This window comes from Erpetoichthys calabaricus, chromosome 16 (genome assembly GCF_900747795.2).
Source record: "Erpetoichthys calabaricus chromosome 16, fErpCal1.3, whole genome shotgun sequence".
NCBI lineage: Eukaryota > Metazoa > Chordata > Cladistia > Polypteriformes > Polypteridae > Erpetoichthys > Erpetoichthys calabaricus.
In genome coordinates, this window is record NC_041409.2 from 70622764 (window position 1) to 70640459 (window position 17696).

General features: G+C 38.1%; 1 protein-coding gene across 3 annotated transcripts in view; it reads right to left on the reverse strand.

Annotated features, from left to right (window-relative positions):
- bahd1 (bromo adjacent homology domain containing 1) overlaps positions 1 to 17696 on the reverse strand; it is a 219895-nt gene that overhangs the window by 16896 nt on the left and 185303 nt on the right. For all 3 annotated transcript variants that reach the window (XM_028822085.2, XM_028822086.2, XM_028822084.2), the window contains exons 3-4: positions 14671 to 15044; positions 1816 to 1975 (exon numbers count right to left, since the gene is read on the reverse strand). In XM_028822085.2, coding sequence (XP_028677918.1) covers positions 1816 to 1975; positions 14671 to 15044 — 534 coding nt within the window. The remainder of the gene's footprint in view (positions 1 to 1815; positions 1976 to 14670; positions 15045 to 17696) is intronic.

Sequence of the window (17696 nt, forward strand, 5' to 3'; positions counted from 1 at the left end):
TGACCTCCAAGGTTTTTCCCAGATGTCCTTTGAAAGTACTCCATTTGGAAAGTCCTCAAGCATTCTCAAGTACATGTTTTTTTCAGCAGAGGAAAGCGGTAACCTTTCCCAGCTAATGTGGCCCAATACAGGCCTCTACTGGCACAAAGCTACCTGTTTTCTATACATGAAAACATGCGGCCCAAGTCACCTCACGTATCAAAACACAATATCACACTTCATGTAAAAAGGAAGAAATGGTTTGTCCAAAGGCTGTCCCCCACAGGTCAGCATACAAAACTGTGCCTGCCAGGATCTGATGCTAATGTGTCCGCATGTGGAAATATTCAGTCAAGACACAAAACTATGCCTGCCAGGATCTGATGCTAATGTGTCCACATGTGGAAATATTCAGTCAAGACAAAGAAGCTCTCCTGCCTGATTAGTTTCCAGTTCCTAAAAATCACAGTAGAGCTCAACTATGCACCTGTAACTTTAGCCCTTGTGACTCTCATAACCATCTTCTTAACTGCTCATCAAAATAACTATTAGCACACACAATAACTTTACCAGCAGGAAGTTAATGTAACATTTCCAAGGCTATCCTTATGTGGCAGCCTCCTCATGTTACGTAAATTCTAGCTTTTGCCTGAATGCTTAAAACCTAAAAAAACAAAACTAAAATCATAATATTGTAGTTAGGTTGCTAAATTTTAAGTTATAGAACTGTTAACAAGGTGAAAGTTATAAGCTTAGGAAAAGGGCAGAAGCAAATGTAGGCACATCCAATCTATAGGATAAATCAAGCAACAACTGCAAAAGCTCAAGACTGGAATCTATTAGAGAAATAGGGATAACAAAAAACATGACTTTCAAAAAAACTCTTTTTATAGTGCACTTCAAAATACTGGCATAATAATGAATGTACAAGATAATTAAGTCAGCACAAGCTGCAATTCATGTACAACGTGTTAATTTGCAAAACCAGAGTACAACTGCTAAAGAATGAAACTATTTTTGCAACACATTTTGGGATTGTGCCTACTATGGAAGCCACCAATAAAACATGGCCTTATCCTCTTTAATAAAATCCCTGTGTGCGTCCAGGTGTCCGTGTGTGTGTCTTCTGGTAAAGTGCGCATGCGAGGGGCACGTTGCGACGCGCGATATTACTGTCAGAGAAAATTACAGGTGTTTTACGGAAATTACAAACAAGTATTACTGTGAGAGGAAATTAAAAGTACACAATACAGTGACGCATATTACAGCCACATACAAGCCAGTATTACTGTCAGAGAAAATTAAAGGCATATTACCGACGCGCACGCCTGTATTAACAAACAGAATGAGGTCAAGGTCTCTTGCCATTTAATATAGACTGTTCCTACTAATGTTTATGCACTACTGTTCTAGCGCCCGTTACTGTAATGGGCTTAATGACTAGTCCACAAAAAAAACCCCTAAACTATGCAAGAGTTGGTTTGGTTGATTGACTGGCAAGATCTGTGACTATAGAGGCAGCTCAAATAAAATAAACAGAAAAACTACATCAAGATCACAGAAATAAGGAACAGAGGACAACAGTCACCAGCTCAAAGACATCAGCAAAAAAAAAAACAAAAAATGTAAGTGATACAATAGAAAATAAGCAATGGTCTCTCATGCAAGCCTTCAAATAAATGTTTATATTTACTGTCTTGTATAGCAAGAACACACACATTCACCTAGCTTAATGAACTGTAGATATACTGTAATTTTTAAAAATGCTGGAGCACAGTGAGAATCGCAAGATCCTGTAGGTCATACTTCTAAGTCTGGAGAAGACGTGTTGCCCACCTGTTTTTGGGTCCTCCCATAGTGCAGAGATCTTGGCCACGTAGGGCAGAGATTTCTTACGTGGTCCAGATCGAAGCAGGACAGTGTCACGGATATGGATGATTTCTCCATCCCTCTGAACACCTTCATAGCAGCGTCGCAAAGCTGGCTCATCCGCCCCCTGCAGAAATGACACACAATCATTATTAATAAAGAATCACACCACCAACTAAACACACAGGTTAGGTTGTGGAATAATTGAATAGACAGAATTTTTATAGCCCACATTTTCAAACATGCTATATGCTCTATCTGAATGTGCATATAGATTTCAAAATATGTACTATCGACACTATTAGATATTTGATTCAAGCTGAACTTATAATTATAAGCCTTCTAAACATATTTGGAGACCATAATATTTAATATATTAAGATATCAACATTACATTGTACAGTTGGGCAAGTGCAAATTAAAACCTAAAAGGTCTTTTGTAAGGGGTATGTTTTGCATCAACATGCGTAACTAAATTTGTAATAGAAACAAAGAAGGGCATATTCTACTTATGCAATGATTAAAACTTAAGTGAAGTCCAAAGATCAGGCAAGCACAAACACACACAACTGTGCTTTAAAAACTGAATGGCAAATTTATGTAATTTACTTTAAATACCCTTAAGAAACACACCTGTTGGTATACTTTACTCTATTGCAGGCACTACAATTGGAAAGGACTCAGCTAGTGTTCATGCTGGGGTTTCGTATTCCACCCAGTGCTATGCGGCCATATATAGTTACAGCTGGTGGTCCTGAAATGGTGGATTACGCTTGCCTGACTTCTTTTACCTACACTACCTTAACATACCAAAGTGTAAATCTGTTGCCGACATTGGTGCAACTTTTCCATGAGAATGAACAGAATGGTCCTGCTTTTAGACATCCATGTACAAAATAGAAGAACACAAGAAGCAAAAGGTACATAGAAGCTCCCAAAGTGAAAGACACATCTGGTGTAAACAGAGGCTTAGTGGTGATGCATATTGCTTAGACCTTCTAGAGAGTGAAAACACAGATACAGCCGCAAGCACCATTTAAATAAAAAAGCCAGAGCGTTGTTTGTCAGTTACTACAATATTGCTAGGCGATAGCTGTCTTAGTTTGTTTGTCTAACATAAACCAGCTAAAACAACAGTGAGTTATAACAAGAAGGAGATTGAGCATTAACAAGAAAAAGTGTTTAACTTCAATTACTGATCAACTGATTAGGTCATTTGCTGAAATCAAAGCATCAACAGCAAAGTCAGGCTTAAAATAATAACACTAGAAAATGCATAATCAGCTTTGCTTTTTGACAAATTTATCATTTTGATTTGAAGCATTCTGGCATGAGGTATGTCTGCTGTTTTGTACACCACTGACAAACCCAAAATGACTGTACAGACTAGACTGTACAGATCATATGTTTACTTGCATCTAATGCTACCCACTACACTACAGCTACAGTTGATCAATAAGTTTAGGTCAGACTTCGAGTAGCTCTTTTCTTGTGTCCAGACCATATGACTCAATTGTCTGATGGGTTCCTGGGAGACGATTTGCGCAAAGGGGATGACTGTCGGACATAAGCCCATTTTTCAAGAAAATGAGTCTACAAAGCACTAATCTTTACAATTCAGCTATTCAACTGGCAGACCACAAGGTGCTTCTTTTTGGCCTGTGTTAGCCTGCTGCATTTTTTAAGTACTGCTTTTCAAGTAAAAGGCAGTGTTTGATACCCCTCAAAATGTTTCCAACACACGGTAACAATTCTAAAGGCATTAAACTAAAAAGTCAACAGATTGGATGGGGGTTATGATGTGGCTGCACAATCACTTATGATTCTTTCCAGATATTTACTTTAAAATTAAACAAAATGAATGGTTCTGGTTTAGCATCTCTTAGGAAAGAATGTTTAATGAGAAGCTTTCATTGCTTTATCCAATAAAGGTACAATGCCATAAAGGATTCTTCAGGCCACATGGCCTGATTTTGAAGTCCAAGCTAACACAACCCTTCATCCTGTCACGAGAACTGGTACCTACAGTTATGACTAAAAGATAATTATTGCCTGTAGGATAACACTGTATTGTCACAGCTCTGCTGGCATGTTCAAATGAGGAAAAGATGGGTTTCAAAGATACATTCGCACCAACCCTCCTTTCAAAAACCAAACTGTTTTACAGCCACAGTCCTATCAAGCTTGATAGCTACAAGGGGACTGTACCACCCTGACCTTTACCAATCTGAATATGGGGAAAACATCAAAGGTGCATTAGACTAAAGGGAGTTAGACATTGCCCAGTTGAGAAAGTAGAAAGTCAGAAAGGTAAGGAGTAATTACCTACATGACACACTTCTATATAAGCAATGGTTTGCTCCAACTCACCTCCCAAATTTCTGGTAATTCTAGGCTGTAAGATTCACACAATTCCAAATTTTTTCTTTTTAGATGTGAAATTTTTGTTTATCTACATTAGCCGAGTTACCTGCCATTGCCCATGTGAGAAAAAAAAAGGGTGGAAAAGTAAAAAGTAATTACAAATTATACCTGTACATTAGTAAACTTTATTACTATCACATGTCTTGTAGTTAGTACACAACTATTATTAATATTGGAAAGCACCTTCATATATAATGTTCTTGGATTTTCCTTCTGCTGCAAAAAATCCCAAACTGCAATAAATAACTCCTGAGACAATACTGCTACACCTCAGGTGGATTGGAGTCACGACAAATAAATTAAGAGGAATGCTCAATTAAAGAAAAAGGTTCAGTTAAACCAAAATCACAACCCGTTTCATATTGCATCTCTGTTGATATCACACTATAACATTTTACGTCACATGCTGCAACCTCATGCCACACCTGATGGGCAACAAGGCCGAAAGTTACATGTCAGGAACCTGACTTCAGATGAGAAGTATCTGTCACATTCGAGTCTGTGGCTTCAAAACCAAAATCTTGAATAATGAAAAACCAAACAGAAATTATGCTTTATAGATACCGTGATTGTGTCTAGATGAGCGCTGGAGCGGTACTAACATCTTTACTTTGGTATAGATGCCAGCTTTCGGACCTCAGTACCAGTTCCAGGTCCTACCAGCTTTTCACAGCAGCTGCCCCACCACACACACGAGCCGTCCCACCAAAGCACTCTCGGCAAATCAGTACAAAGAGTTTGTCCCCTTGGAGTCTCCAGCACGTTACATTGATAAAGATGTTTGAAGAGGGAAAGTTGGAATTACAAGTTGTATTACAAAGTTTGGAACTGCAGCCTACTTTGAGTATAAATGAACAGCTCTTTCATTTTCTCATTTTAAATTCTGAGTTTTTGATATAAACATAAAGAGATGTATGTGCATGTAACTGTTAAAATAGAATGCAAAAACCAAAGTGTGAAGCATCAAGAGACAGCAAGCAGTAAAATGTCACGTACATGCTATAAAGAACAAAAAAGACTTAAATTATTGAAACTAGGAATGTATGGCCGACACTAATCTAATAAATAAAAACTGCAATACAGCCTCCATACTGAGTCCGTAACAAAATATATGAGGGATATCCTCAAATTTAAAAAAAAACGGATAATAAATTGATGGTGTGTACATTTTTCTAAATACAACATCAAAAAAAAAGGCTGCATGCAGAGCATTTTAAATGCACTGCCCAGACAGTCAACAGCAGGCACTTAATTTGTTTTGAAAGAAGTCTGCGCATACTACTAAAGGGAACATCATGTTCTGGTAGAAATTCTGCCTGCAAACTTCACCTACATAAACAAAGTTGTGGACTGCTAATGTGTTCTGAAATGTGCACATGTACTTCTGACAATGCTGACTTGTCCAATATAATCAGTCATCTACTGTATATGGTCCACTTCAACAAATTAATGAAGACCATGTTCCAAATTCTAAATTAACTGAAGTACTGATTAAATTAACATAAAAATTCCAAACTGCCCATTCACAGTTGACTTATGGTTGATTCGCAGTTGACTTATGGTTGATTCTCTCCATAAACAATAATCACAGGCTGCATTTCTGCTCTAATATGATCATTTCTTCCCATGATACCAAGTAGTACCTACAATAACCCTTTCAGCATACTGTGCACACGAACATTCATAAACATAAAACTAGCACTGAGGCCTCAGCTAAGCTGGTAAGGTATAGCCATCCATTCGAGCTACGGATTTTGAGATTTCAAAGTGGTTTCTAAAGCTGTTGTCCATTATAATATATGATCTACAACATTTGCATAACGCAATCTGACAAGTGTAATGCTAAACCACATCAAAACCGAAACCCCTGTCACTGATCACTTCAGCTGGAGAAAATGAAGGTCCACAGTAAATGACTAAGAATGCCATTAGAGAGTTTATTTTAACAGCTGTAGTGGTTATTCTAAATTTATTTGCAGAGTACATTTCTAGATTGAGGGTCATTATTTATTGAAAAGTTTAAATCTTTTATCAATTTTTATCATTTGTTGGTTAAATAATTAGCATGAAATTGTGAATGGCCATTACACTTTATATTAGCATACAACTTGCTTCTCACATTGCCTTTGCACCAGGATCACTATCTCCAAAGCCTGTTTTAGCAATAAACCCATCACTTTTACATTGGAGTCCCACTGGGAGAATGCCTTTGCTGCAACACGAAACTTTTGTGGAAAAAACTGGCCTTTAAAGTATTGATTTTCTGGTCACTGATAGATTCAACAAATCAGCATCAAATTCATGCTTTCAACTCACTGCTAATACTTAGTACTATGAGAAGGAAGAAAAAAAAAATTAAATAAATAATAGGCTGAAACAACTGAGTTACCAAAAAGCTGACAAAGACTAGCAGCCAATATGGCAAACATCAAACTTATTTTTTTACTATGAAAATAGCTTTCACTTTTTGCTCCATCTGTATTTATTTATATTATATATATATATATATATATATATATATATATCTATATATATATATATATATATGCGCAAGGAGCACATTTAATATACAAACCAAAATACGGAGGGAAAAAAATTACTGTCAAATATTAAAATATATTCATGTTTATTACACTCTGATCAAAAAAGTAAATCTTACTTGTACATTGTCCCAGTTAAATGTATGTCTGGTTGAATTTGTGTGTGTATAAATCAGTGATCGTGAGTCCTTCCTTCTGATGGCATTTTGATGCTCCTATATGTGTGTTGCGATTCTTTTTGACGTTTGTCCTATGTATACCCTTGGGCAAGAACTGCATGGAATGCTATAAACTGTGTTTCATGTAAATATATACACATACATACAGAGAGAGAGAGAGAGAGAGAGAGAGAGAGAGAGAGAGAGAGAGAGAGAGAGAGAGAGAGAGAGAGAGAGAGAGAGAGAGAGAGAGAGAGAGAGAGAGAGAGAGAGAGAGAGAGAGAGAGAGAGAGAGAGAGAGAGAGAGAGAGAGAGAGAGAGAGAGAGAGAGAGAGAGAGAGAGAGAGAGAGAGAGATGTTGATGTTCTTACATAGAGAAGTTAAAGCCCATTTTTCTTTGAATATGCAATCTGCTGGTGTTAAAGTGATCTGTGTAAGTGTGATGAAATTTATAAAGAATGGGTAAACAACCAACTGGACTTCCCTGGTCCAGTTTGCATGAACAGCTGTATGCATTAAAGATTCCAAAATGTGGTGTTCATGAGGACTGGGTAAAGCAGAAATAGATGGCAACAGCTGTGTGTTCCGTGATGGAGTCACTCAGGAGCCACATGGTGTCCTGTGGCACACTACAAAGCTCCTCCTGGGAGAAAATGGTCTACAGGGAATGAAGGGCCGACAGTTGCAGAACATGTACTATTCAGCTGGTGTCATGCAAACAGACCCAGTGCTTCTGGGTGCAACTACTTTTTTGATCACAGAGTGTAATAAACATGGATATATTTTAATATTTGACAGTAATTTTTTTCCCCTCCGTATTTTGGTTTGTAGCTTAAATGTGCTCCTTGCATCTGTTTTGCAATTTCTAATTACACTTTCATCTCTAGCTCTCATATGTTCAAAGGCGTTATGATTAACCTTGTTGCCATTTTTAATCCCCCAGAAGCAATCTTAAAAGTCTGATTTTTTTTTCTTCTGTTCTCTACTTCCTGAGATGTCAGTTATTAGGGATGAAGGTGTGGCGTGCAGTGTTTGTTGGTTCATATTTAATGAATTTGCCTATTTATTCTGCAAACTGAAATTTAAATCAATTGATTTAGAGTTGTTACCATTATTTTGTGTCTCACATAGCACCTTCTGTCCAAATTTTACATTGATGTCAAATAATGAGGATTTGGGCCACTGGAAGAGCCTTTATGAATACACTACAAACTCTACCAACATCTGGAATTATGCAGGAGGGGAGCGCTAAGCTCTACTTCCCCAATCCCCATCCCTGCATTATGAAAGGCATGATTTGCATGACATTCCAATCAGAGAAGGGCCACAAAATAAACACAAATAAAACAGAGCACAATTTATTTGGCATTGCTTTCAGAAAAATCTGTTTTTGCCCATCCAAAACACAATGCTGACACAATATTTTTGAAAAGAATACAGCTCTAGAGACTATTTGCAGAAATCTTCATTTTAGGAGTTTGAAAATGACATGACAGAATGGACAAAAGGCAAAAAAGGAGACAAACGTTTTAATTTTTAAACAAAAATGTAGTAATGTGGATGGTGTCTCAAATATCCTCACCAAGGATATTTGGCCATTAATTAACAACATTACTGCATTTAAACTCTCTCTTATGTACATGGATACATTCCTCAAATTCCAGTACTATAATACGTTGTACAACTCCAACTCTACCATTCTGTGACCAAAGAAATTTGTTAGATTAACACACTTTTCTTGAACTACAAATAATAAACGTAGCATGCTGTATTACATGAACAATTGTGTACAGGTTTTGGTATTTAAAATTTCACCAAATCTTTTTTCAGCACTTGTATCCACCTCAGTTCATACTATGAAAGACATATGTGTTTATGGAGTAGTCCACTCTGCACACACTCAATCACAGCCACAGAAGTTGGTGTGAATTCTATGGAAGATGTAGAAGCTTATACAAGTGTGACTTGCGCTTGGTGAAATGGCTCATGTATGCAGTTTTACATTTTTTTGGCACTGGTATGCACCTCACTTATCATTCAACCAAAGCAGACAAACTCCGCTTTGTGGTACATGCACGTAGTATGTTCACACAATCAGCTACCATACGTTTACCTGAGACAGGTTCCAGCCTGTCCAGTCACTTTGTGCCACAGCTGTACTTGACTACACGTCTATCTCTCAAGTTCGCCAATATAGTAAAACTGCTACAGAATCTTCAAGTTGTTTTTTTGTCCTGAAGGCCACACACAGCTACTATTTCTCTCTATTATATAACAAAAATTTTTTGACGCGACAAGACTTTTTAGGAGACAACATGTGATTTTTTGGAAAAGATTTTTTCAAGACCAACAAGACGAGAATATTGCCATGATATTTTTAAAAATCACGCCCTCCTAACAACCATTTTCAAACAAAAGAAGTAGTACCTCTCCCGCGGATAACATTAGACACCAAAGGAGATCTTGATATGCCATTCGTATTAAAACGTTAACAGTTTCCCCGTTAGAATAGCTTTTGCAAAGACAATTAACAAATCTCAGAACCAAACATTTGAAAAAGTCGTTTTATTTAATAGAGAGAAAGAAACGAAATGCAATCACGGGCAGTTATACGTCGCGGGATGCAAATGTAACACTTCACATGAAAATTAAAATCAGTTTAAATTGTACATCCACATCCCCATACGCGAGTGGCAGAACCGCAAAGAGACTAGCGCGCAGCGCTGGCTAGGGGGTTGGCGAGCGAAGCGAGAAGGGGGCAAAGCCCTCTAGTGTATTATATATAAAAACAGATGCCCTCCATGCTGCACTTTAAGTGTGCATGTGGCTCTTGCTAAAAACCCTAGTAAAAGCTGATTTCAAAAAGATTTTTACATGAAGAGTGCAGCATGCCTCCATTACCAAGCCTCTAACTTGTATAGAATGCACCTTCAAAAGGAGGGCACAAGAACTGGAGACACAGAAGTGCTGTTAAATGATTCAATTCATTTTTTTAATCTAAGACCTATATGCAACTACGACTAATTGTAATGGCACCTGAAACACCCAGATCACTTTCAGTGAATATGTTTATTACAGCATTAAAAGTAGAAATTTAGCATAAATGATTAATACTGCCCCAATGAAGGAAAATCTGAGAATTGGAACGAGACTTGAGAAGAAAAAGTGAATAAGGGATTGCACTTTTGATAAGGCACAGGCACTTGCTGATTGAGCGAGAGGTTTGCAGTGTAGCTGAGGGAGGTGATCTACTGAGCAAGCAAAATACTGGAGTACAGCGTGGGCTGGTGACGCACCTGATTACTGTTTGCTTGCTTGATGGCCACTTTTCAGTTCACTTCATCTGCTGATGAAGCACCGACTATTGCATTATTTCCACTAGTGGAAGTATACATTTTTTGCAGCCATTATAGATTTTTGTATATCCTGTATAAAGACTGAATACCAAACAAGGGTGTCAGCCAGTTGGACACTGGCCTATTGAAAAACTGCCGAGAGAGGTTTGATATGTACACAGATCAATGTCTTAATATAGTAACAGTGAAGCAGATGCTGACAGGGAACTGGTGGCATTTAAACTTGAATGAGCAATCAGATGGTAATAATATTCACACTCTGAATTCTCTTATCATCTCAATGACATTTTGGCAGGGAGTTTTAACCTGAATTAAGGTCCAGTTACACACTTCTGGAGGGCTTAAGTTAATAGGATTACCTGTGCTCCAGGTTTTTGTATAATTTTACGGCAGGAAGTCCAAGTATAGTAAGGGTCCTGTTTATTGCTGCTTCCTGCTAATCTGGTGGGGTCAGTATGGAGTATTCACAGAACCAGTTGTTAGATTTTATTAGTGATATTGCAAATATCAGGGTAGACATTGAAAAATTCAGCAGGAAGAACTACTTTGCCATTTCTCATCCGATCAGTTAGTCTGAAAACATCTGGATGTGTATAAAAAAAAACCAGCCCATGTTACAAATTTTGCACTCTAACAAAATGCTCTTCAAATTTCATAAAAATTCATAGAGCTGTTCTTGCACAATGTGGTAACTGACAAACATTTAAATTTATTTATACAGACTTTTGACAGATGTGGTTTACTTTAGTGCAAGATATCTTATCATAACTGCTTTATTATACCTCCATTCTTCTGCCCACTTTCATCATTAACCACCTACAGTTGGGGAGATAAAGACTTCAATCTTTACATGAAATCAGGTGAAGCTGTGGTTTCAAACTGACTGATCAACTAGCAATTTGACTACACCATTTTTTACTATTAAAATTCTCCTAGTTTTGCAGTGTTCACTTCATTCAGATTTTTAATGAATTCTATATATATTTTGTTAAGCTTCCTGAAGCAGTTTGTTCTATTTGTAATCCTCTTAGATAGAAGAAATACCATGTCATGGTTGCATCTTTCAAACCAATTTCTAAAACCACTCTGTTAATTTCAGCATAATGGACAGGCTGCAATTATAGTCACAACGCCAATTTGAAGACAATGTGCACTCTAGTGCCTCTTCTGGTAAACTTCTAGTCTGTCATGAGTTGTGCTGCCAGAGCAAAAACAGTTCACTGATCTGTAATCTGTTATTTCAGATGACGTCTCTCCAACCTCACCTGCTCACATTGCTGTATTTAATCTCATAACATGACACTGAGAGATCTAACAGCCACCAGCACTCTAATGTATGATAAACTACAGTTTAAACTACTGCACATCATTCTGTTTACCTCTTTCTGTAATAAATCACAGTTTTGTCAGATTGCTTTGATTCTCTATGATTTAGCATTCCTTAAAGAAGCGTTACACTCATAGATCATGCTAGTTCCCCGTTAACAAAAGACAATCACTCTTCAAGTTCTGGCATGTGTTTGTTAAACAGTTTCCCACAAACACTAAAAATATTAAAAAGGTTACCACGAATGTGAAAAGGCTACTTTGTTTCTCAGATCAAGACTAACAACTGGATAACATTTTTCAGTATTTTTACATTTTATTTAGGATTTTGCAAATTTGTGCTGACTTCACATTGTGTTGGAAGTATTTGATCAGTTATACATTGTACACTATATGGCCAAAAGTCTGTGGACACCTGACCATCTTATGCCAATGACCTTATTGAACATCCCATTCAAAAACCATGGCCATCGATATGGAGTTGCACCCATACACAGCTGTATCAGATTTGATTTGCTTGCACAATAATCCGATATGAGCAAAAAAATTTGAATTGAGTTGGTTTTAACTGCAGTCTGAATATAGATTTAGTAGCCAGAGGCAACATATAGACTCAAACACAACCAGTACGGAATTCTTAACTTGTTTTTACCGTAATAATTTTTCTCTAGCATTGCTCTGAAATGGGGGAGCAATTGCCACTTTGCATCCCCCACAGATGGCACCTATGATTTAGATTATTATTACATTATACTAGATATTTATATTCAGTCACCACTTCTACCATCTCTTCCATAAATGTAAGGACTGAGACTTCACATTTTTTTTAGTCTTTAGTAGCAACTTGGTAAAAAGTCAATTGGATTGAAGTAATAACCTTCATCCACTGCAGATAAAATCCTATCTTCACATGTCACATGCACACTTCATAATGTAACAGTGACCTTTGGGTCTTAGGTCTGTGATATACAGCATAAACATTAAAGAAGACAACAAAACCTTGAGGAGCCCATGTAGTTGAATGAATGACTTAGGAAAGTGTTTTATACCTGATTCACGAACAATTTAATACAAAGTCTGAAATGATTAATAAATCAAATTGCGATTATTCTTGACATACTGCAATTGTAGTTTGAACTGCCATATGATAAACATCTAATGTTTCAGACATCTGATTTGTTATCAAGGCTAAATGTATAATAATAAATCACAGGGAAAATGATATTTTAAACATATGTCAACTTATTGGTAGACTGGCAAATTTACAAAGTGATTACAAAGGCTAATGATTGGTCAGTCCTAACATGATCCCTACATGTTTCGAGCATCCAGTAGACCACAGACTTCAATTTAGCAGACGGCAGACAAAGCAGAGAGCTGCTCATTGCTGCCGACACATGCGGCGAATGTATGTTATATACAGCATTTCACACATTCACACTTAAAATGATCTCCTTCACATTATTTTGTGAAATGAAGGTCACATTCCATATTCATTTTCCAGAATTAAAATATAAAGAAAAATTTTGTTCACATTCAAAGTGCCAAAACTCTCATTGTTTTTCCACTGCTGAAAAAAAGTTAAAGAAATATTTATTCTTAAATGTTCAATTTCTACAGCTACTAGTAAGAGTTTTCTTTAGTGTGTGAATACATTTATATTGCAGTTTCCTTTGAATGAAATCAAACAGTAGTTGTTAAAATAATGAAAAAAAAAAAACAAATATTCTACACTCCTAGACCTCTACATTAATTGTAATGGTAAAAAAATCGGGATTGGTCTCCCCTAAACTTTCTCGTATACTCAGATATGGGGATGGATATTTGAGGAGTAAACCGCAAGATAATGATTATATTTTTATATTATGTACATTAAAGAACCATCAACAAAAAAGCAAATCAAATTAACAATATATTGAACAATCATTATAAAAGAAATCTACGTTTTTTACGTAATACTTGCATGAAAAATTTGGTTGACCTAAGTGAAAGTGTACTCAAATTATCATGTTTACATACACACACACACACACACAGCAAGATGCACGCACGCGCGCGCGAGAGAGACACACACATACGCACACGCAAGAGGGACACACACGCACAAGAGAGTGAGATAGATACCATATTATTTTTGTTGACCCTCTTCTCCACTTACAGAGCTACTTTATTGTTTTTCTTTGAAATAAATACTCAAAAACATTTAACCCACTGATGCCTCAATTAATGTATGGTAATTTTATTGGTATTTATTTTGATTATTGAAACTTACCAGTAGCAGCTGCATTTCCCACCCTAGGCTTATACTCGAGTCAATAAGTTTTTCCAGTTTTTGTAGGCAAAATTAGGTACCTCGGCTTATATTCGGGTCGGCTTATACTCGAGTATATATGGTAGATGAACAATTGCCCCCTGAAATCCACAAGTGAACTATGCCCTATTCAAGCAGCATTGCTCTACCACCTAGCAGCAAGACCTTTAACAATTAAAAAAACCAAAAATATTAACCAACACTCCACCATTTTACAGAGAAATGGGAAAGCATGAACATATGTGAATGGTTGGTAACATGGCACAGAGTTTGCTCAACACCACAACAAGTGCTCCCAGTGGACGTGCAGCTTGCGAGAAACAAGAAACCTTGATGGGATTTGATGACCCTCAAAAAGGGAAACCCTGCCAGGTTTTCAGAACCAAGGCAATTATTTTCACTTCGTTATAATATAAATGTTTACCATCTGCTGGTTTCAGAAGTTAAAGTCTGGAGAGATGTATGGAACCACAAAACCATTGGTGATTTGAGGACTGCAGAATCATCTTTCTTATAGAATTTACAATCAGGGTGAAATAATGCCCTTAATATCTGAAAAAATAGTTCTCTCCATGATTTGATGGCATTAAATGACCAAAAAATCAGTTCAGCGTAAAAATCCAATACTATATATATTTATCTAAAGAATAAATTGATGGATGGATAGATAGTCAATCAAATAAATATGTATTGATCATTTTACTCACCACAATAAAGACTTCCTTCTCCACAGGCAGTCCTACTGGCAGCCAGCCATTGGTGGCCCTTCTACGGCTGATCCTCTGCTGTTTGCCCGTGACTGCAGTGTGCCCAGACACAAGTTCATTTCTGGAAAGGTGAGGACAGCCAGTGGTGCTGCGAACCCCTGAACGTGAGCCACTTGGGGGTTTAGCACTTTGTGGGCACTCCCGAGCCACCTTCAGCTGAATCTGTGGCTGACTGGGATCTGACAGTGGTGTCTGCAGGTGTGGCACAGACTGGGCAGCAGGGGGCACCGTGGGTACAGGACATCCTGAGAGGGGCAAAGTCGGGGAAACTGGAATTGATGGGTTGCGTTCATCCAGGGAAGTGGAGTAGGCCTCTGAAAAATAGAGGGCAATCATTAAAATGCAAAAGTGATGCAATACGTTTGCTATCTGGGACAAAACAAATCTAAACAGTTAAGTGGATCAAGTTAAGGCTCATTAATTCAGTTTACAAGCCATATCAGTGGAGAAGAGTATAATTTACAGACCTGTGAAAACTCTCGCTATCAACATTAACATCATAATTAAAAAGCCCTTGCACCATGCTGATTGCAGAAGCTGATGTGCTTCACAAGATTATTTTATTTCAACAAACAGAGAAATAAATGATGAAATAAAAAAAATTATATATATCTGGATCAGAGGGCCATAACAAACAATTGACGTCTCTGTCAATCACACAACATGTAACACGGTTTAAAAAAAGAGCAAACACTGATGAAACAACCTTACCAGAAAGCCGCTGAGCAGCTTAGCATCTGTGACAAGTAAAGAAACGCTTCTGTTGATGAGAATAAACGCAAAGAAGGAGCACCCTGGAGACATTACCATACAGATCTGGATACCCTGACACATCTTATGATCTAGTTGATGTGGCTCTCCAGCACTACGACACTGAAGATGTTACACTGATGAGCTCCTTATCTAAATAAACCTTATGAAAGGGTTTGCTTCAGTCACAAATCACCCCCAAAAAATCTATTAAACTAACCACCACTTGAACAAATATTTTCATTAGGAAATATTCTGGATACACAGCATTGATGTGACCACAAATTCTTGAGTCTAACATCAGCACAACACAATAGGTAAATATTCCTAAAGCACTTCATTTCATTAGGACAATCTGCTGTCCTCCAATATGAAGTCACTAAGCAATGTTAAGAACAGCCTGTCTGGCTTTCATTCTCATCTTCTTTGCTGTATTAACACTCTGAACAGATTGTCCTCTCCAGAATGTGGAATCACTAAACTGATCTTTAGACGAAGTTTTTCCAACTCTCTCTTGGGATTCCACAACAAAATTAGTGTCACTCTACCCCAATGGAAAAATTCTAACTCTCTCATCACAAAGGGATATATATGGGTCTTTAGGCCGAGATTTGATTTCAAGCTGAGATGTCTCCACTATACAGGTGTGTCTCTGGGTATTTCTATAACTGGAATGAGTGAATGTGAGGCAGTGTATTGGTACACCCCGGTCCGGGATTAACTGTGCTTGCATACAAGGCGGATACTTGTCTTGTATGTATTTGCTGCACAAATACGCTATCTGACTATCTGAGGCCATGAATGGGACTATGAAGGCCTCACAACTGATTACTTACCCCTTTAAATCTCATTTTCAAAACAGCAACATTATTATTAATGCCCTTTGTTGTCATCTATCCCCAGCAATAAAATGAACCTTAAGTGTCTGATTTTTTTTTTTTTTTTAGTAATTTGTGAATGTATTCATTATGTGGTATATGTACCCAGTTGCAATTGTCCAATCTGCATATAAAAAGGCACAAATAAAGGCAAGGAAACTACTGTTTCAAATTAAGAGTGGCTGCAGTCTTATCATGCAAAAACCTAAAGGCTAGAGATACCAGCACCTACACTTAATGGCATGGGGTCATAGAAGGAGCTGATATACAGATCTAAGAACGCGAGGGGGATTGTATCGATGGAGCAAAACACTCAAATAGGCGGGGGCTAGACCATTTAATGCCTTATAAGTTAGGAGTATCATCTTAAAATCGATTCTGAATCTAACCGGCAGCCAATGTAAGGTTTTTAAAATTGGAGTAATATGTTGGCCTCTGCCACTCCCTGTTAGAAGCCTATATACACACACACACATTATATATATATATATATATATATATATATATATATATACTGTATATACATTGTCACACACGTGCGCATGGGAAACAGCTGAAGGGCCTAAACACTTGTAATTCTACGCCAGGCCAGGGGGTGGCAGAGTGTACTGGCTATCTCTCTCAGTCCCTTGCAGACCTGTCCCAGGAAATCCCGCCTCTGGACGGCCCCGAGGATGACGTCACTTCCGAACACCAGGATACCACTCCCACTTCCTGCAACGAAGACGTCATTTCCCTTCTGGGCCTTTAAAACTGCCATCTTGCCTCAGTACAGGCAGTTCTGTTTTGGACTCTGAACGATTCACATCGTGTACTTAAAAAGAGCGATTGCAGCCGAGCATAATATGCGGGTGGCTGCCCCAAACCTTTGTGATGTCTCCGACTCATTCTTGTTACAGTGGCGTAGCCGGCAGGATGCAGCTTTCCCAGAAGAAACCGGGAAGGAACCTTAAAAGTTCTCAGGTAGGAGAGTACCGGGGCCGTGTTTCCGGGTGGGTGACGTGCTCAGCGGTCCGGAGTGGCACGGTGCAGGCTTCGCTCCCACCAAGGGATAATAAGCCCCTAATCCTACACAGGGAGAATGTGGAGGAGACCCACCGACGTGGGCTGGTCCCTGGGGGGAAAACGAAAAGGGCTTACTATGTTCTCTCAGAGGAGAGGACTGGGCCGCCCGTCGGGACCAAGGTCCTAAAGACACATGGGCTATCCCCAGACCAGCAGGTAAAAATACTACAGACATAGGAATATGATCCAGAGAGATCAGCCCGGGAGCAAGCTTATGCTCTCTGGGACACAGTGGCTCAATGGCTGAGGCCCTTTGAATTAAATACCTGGCAA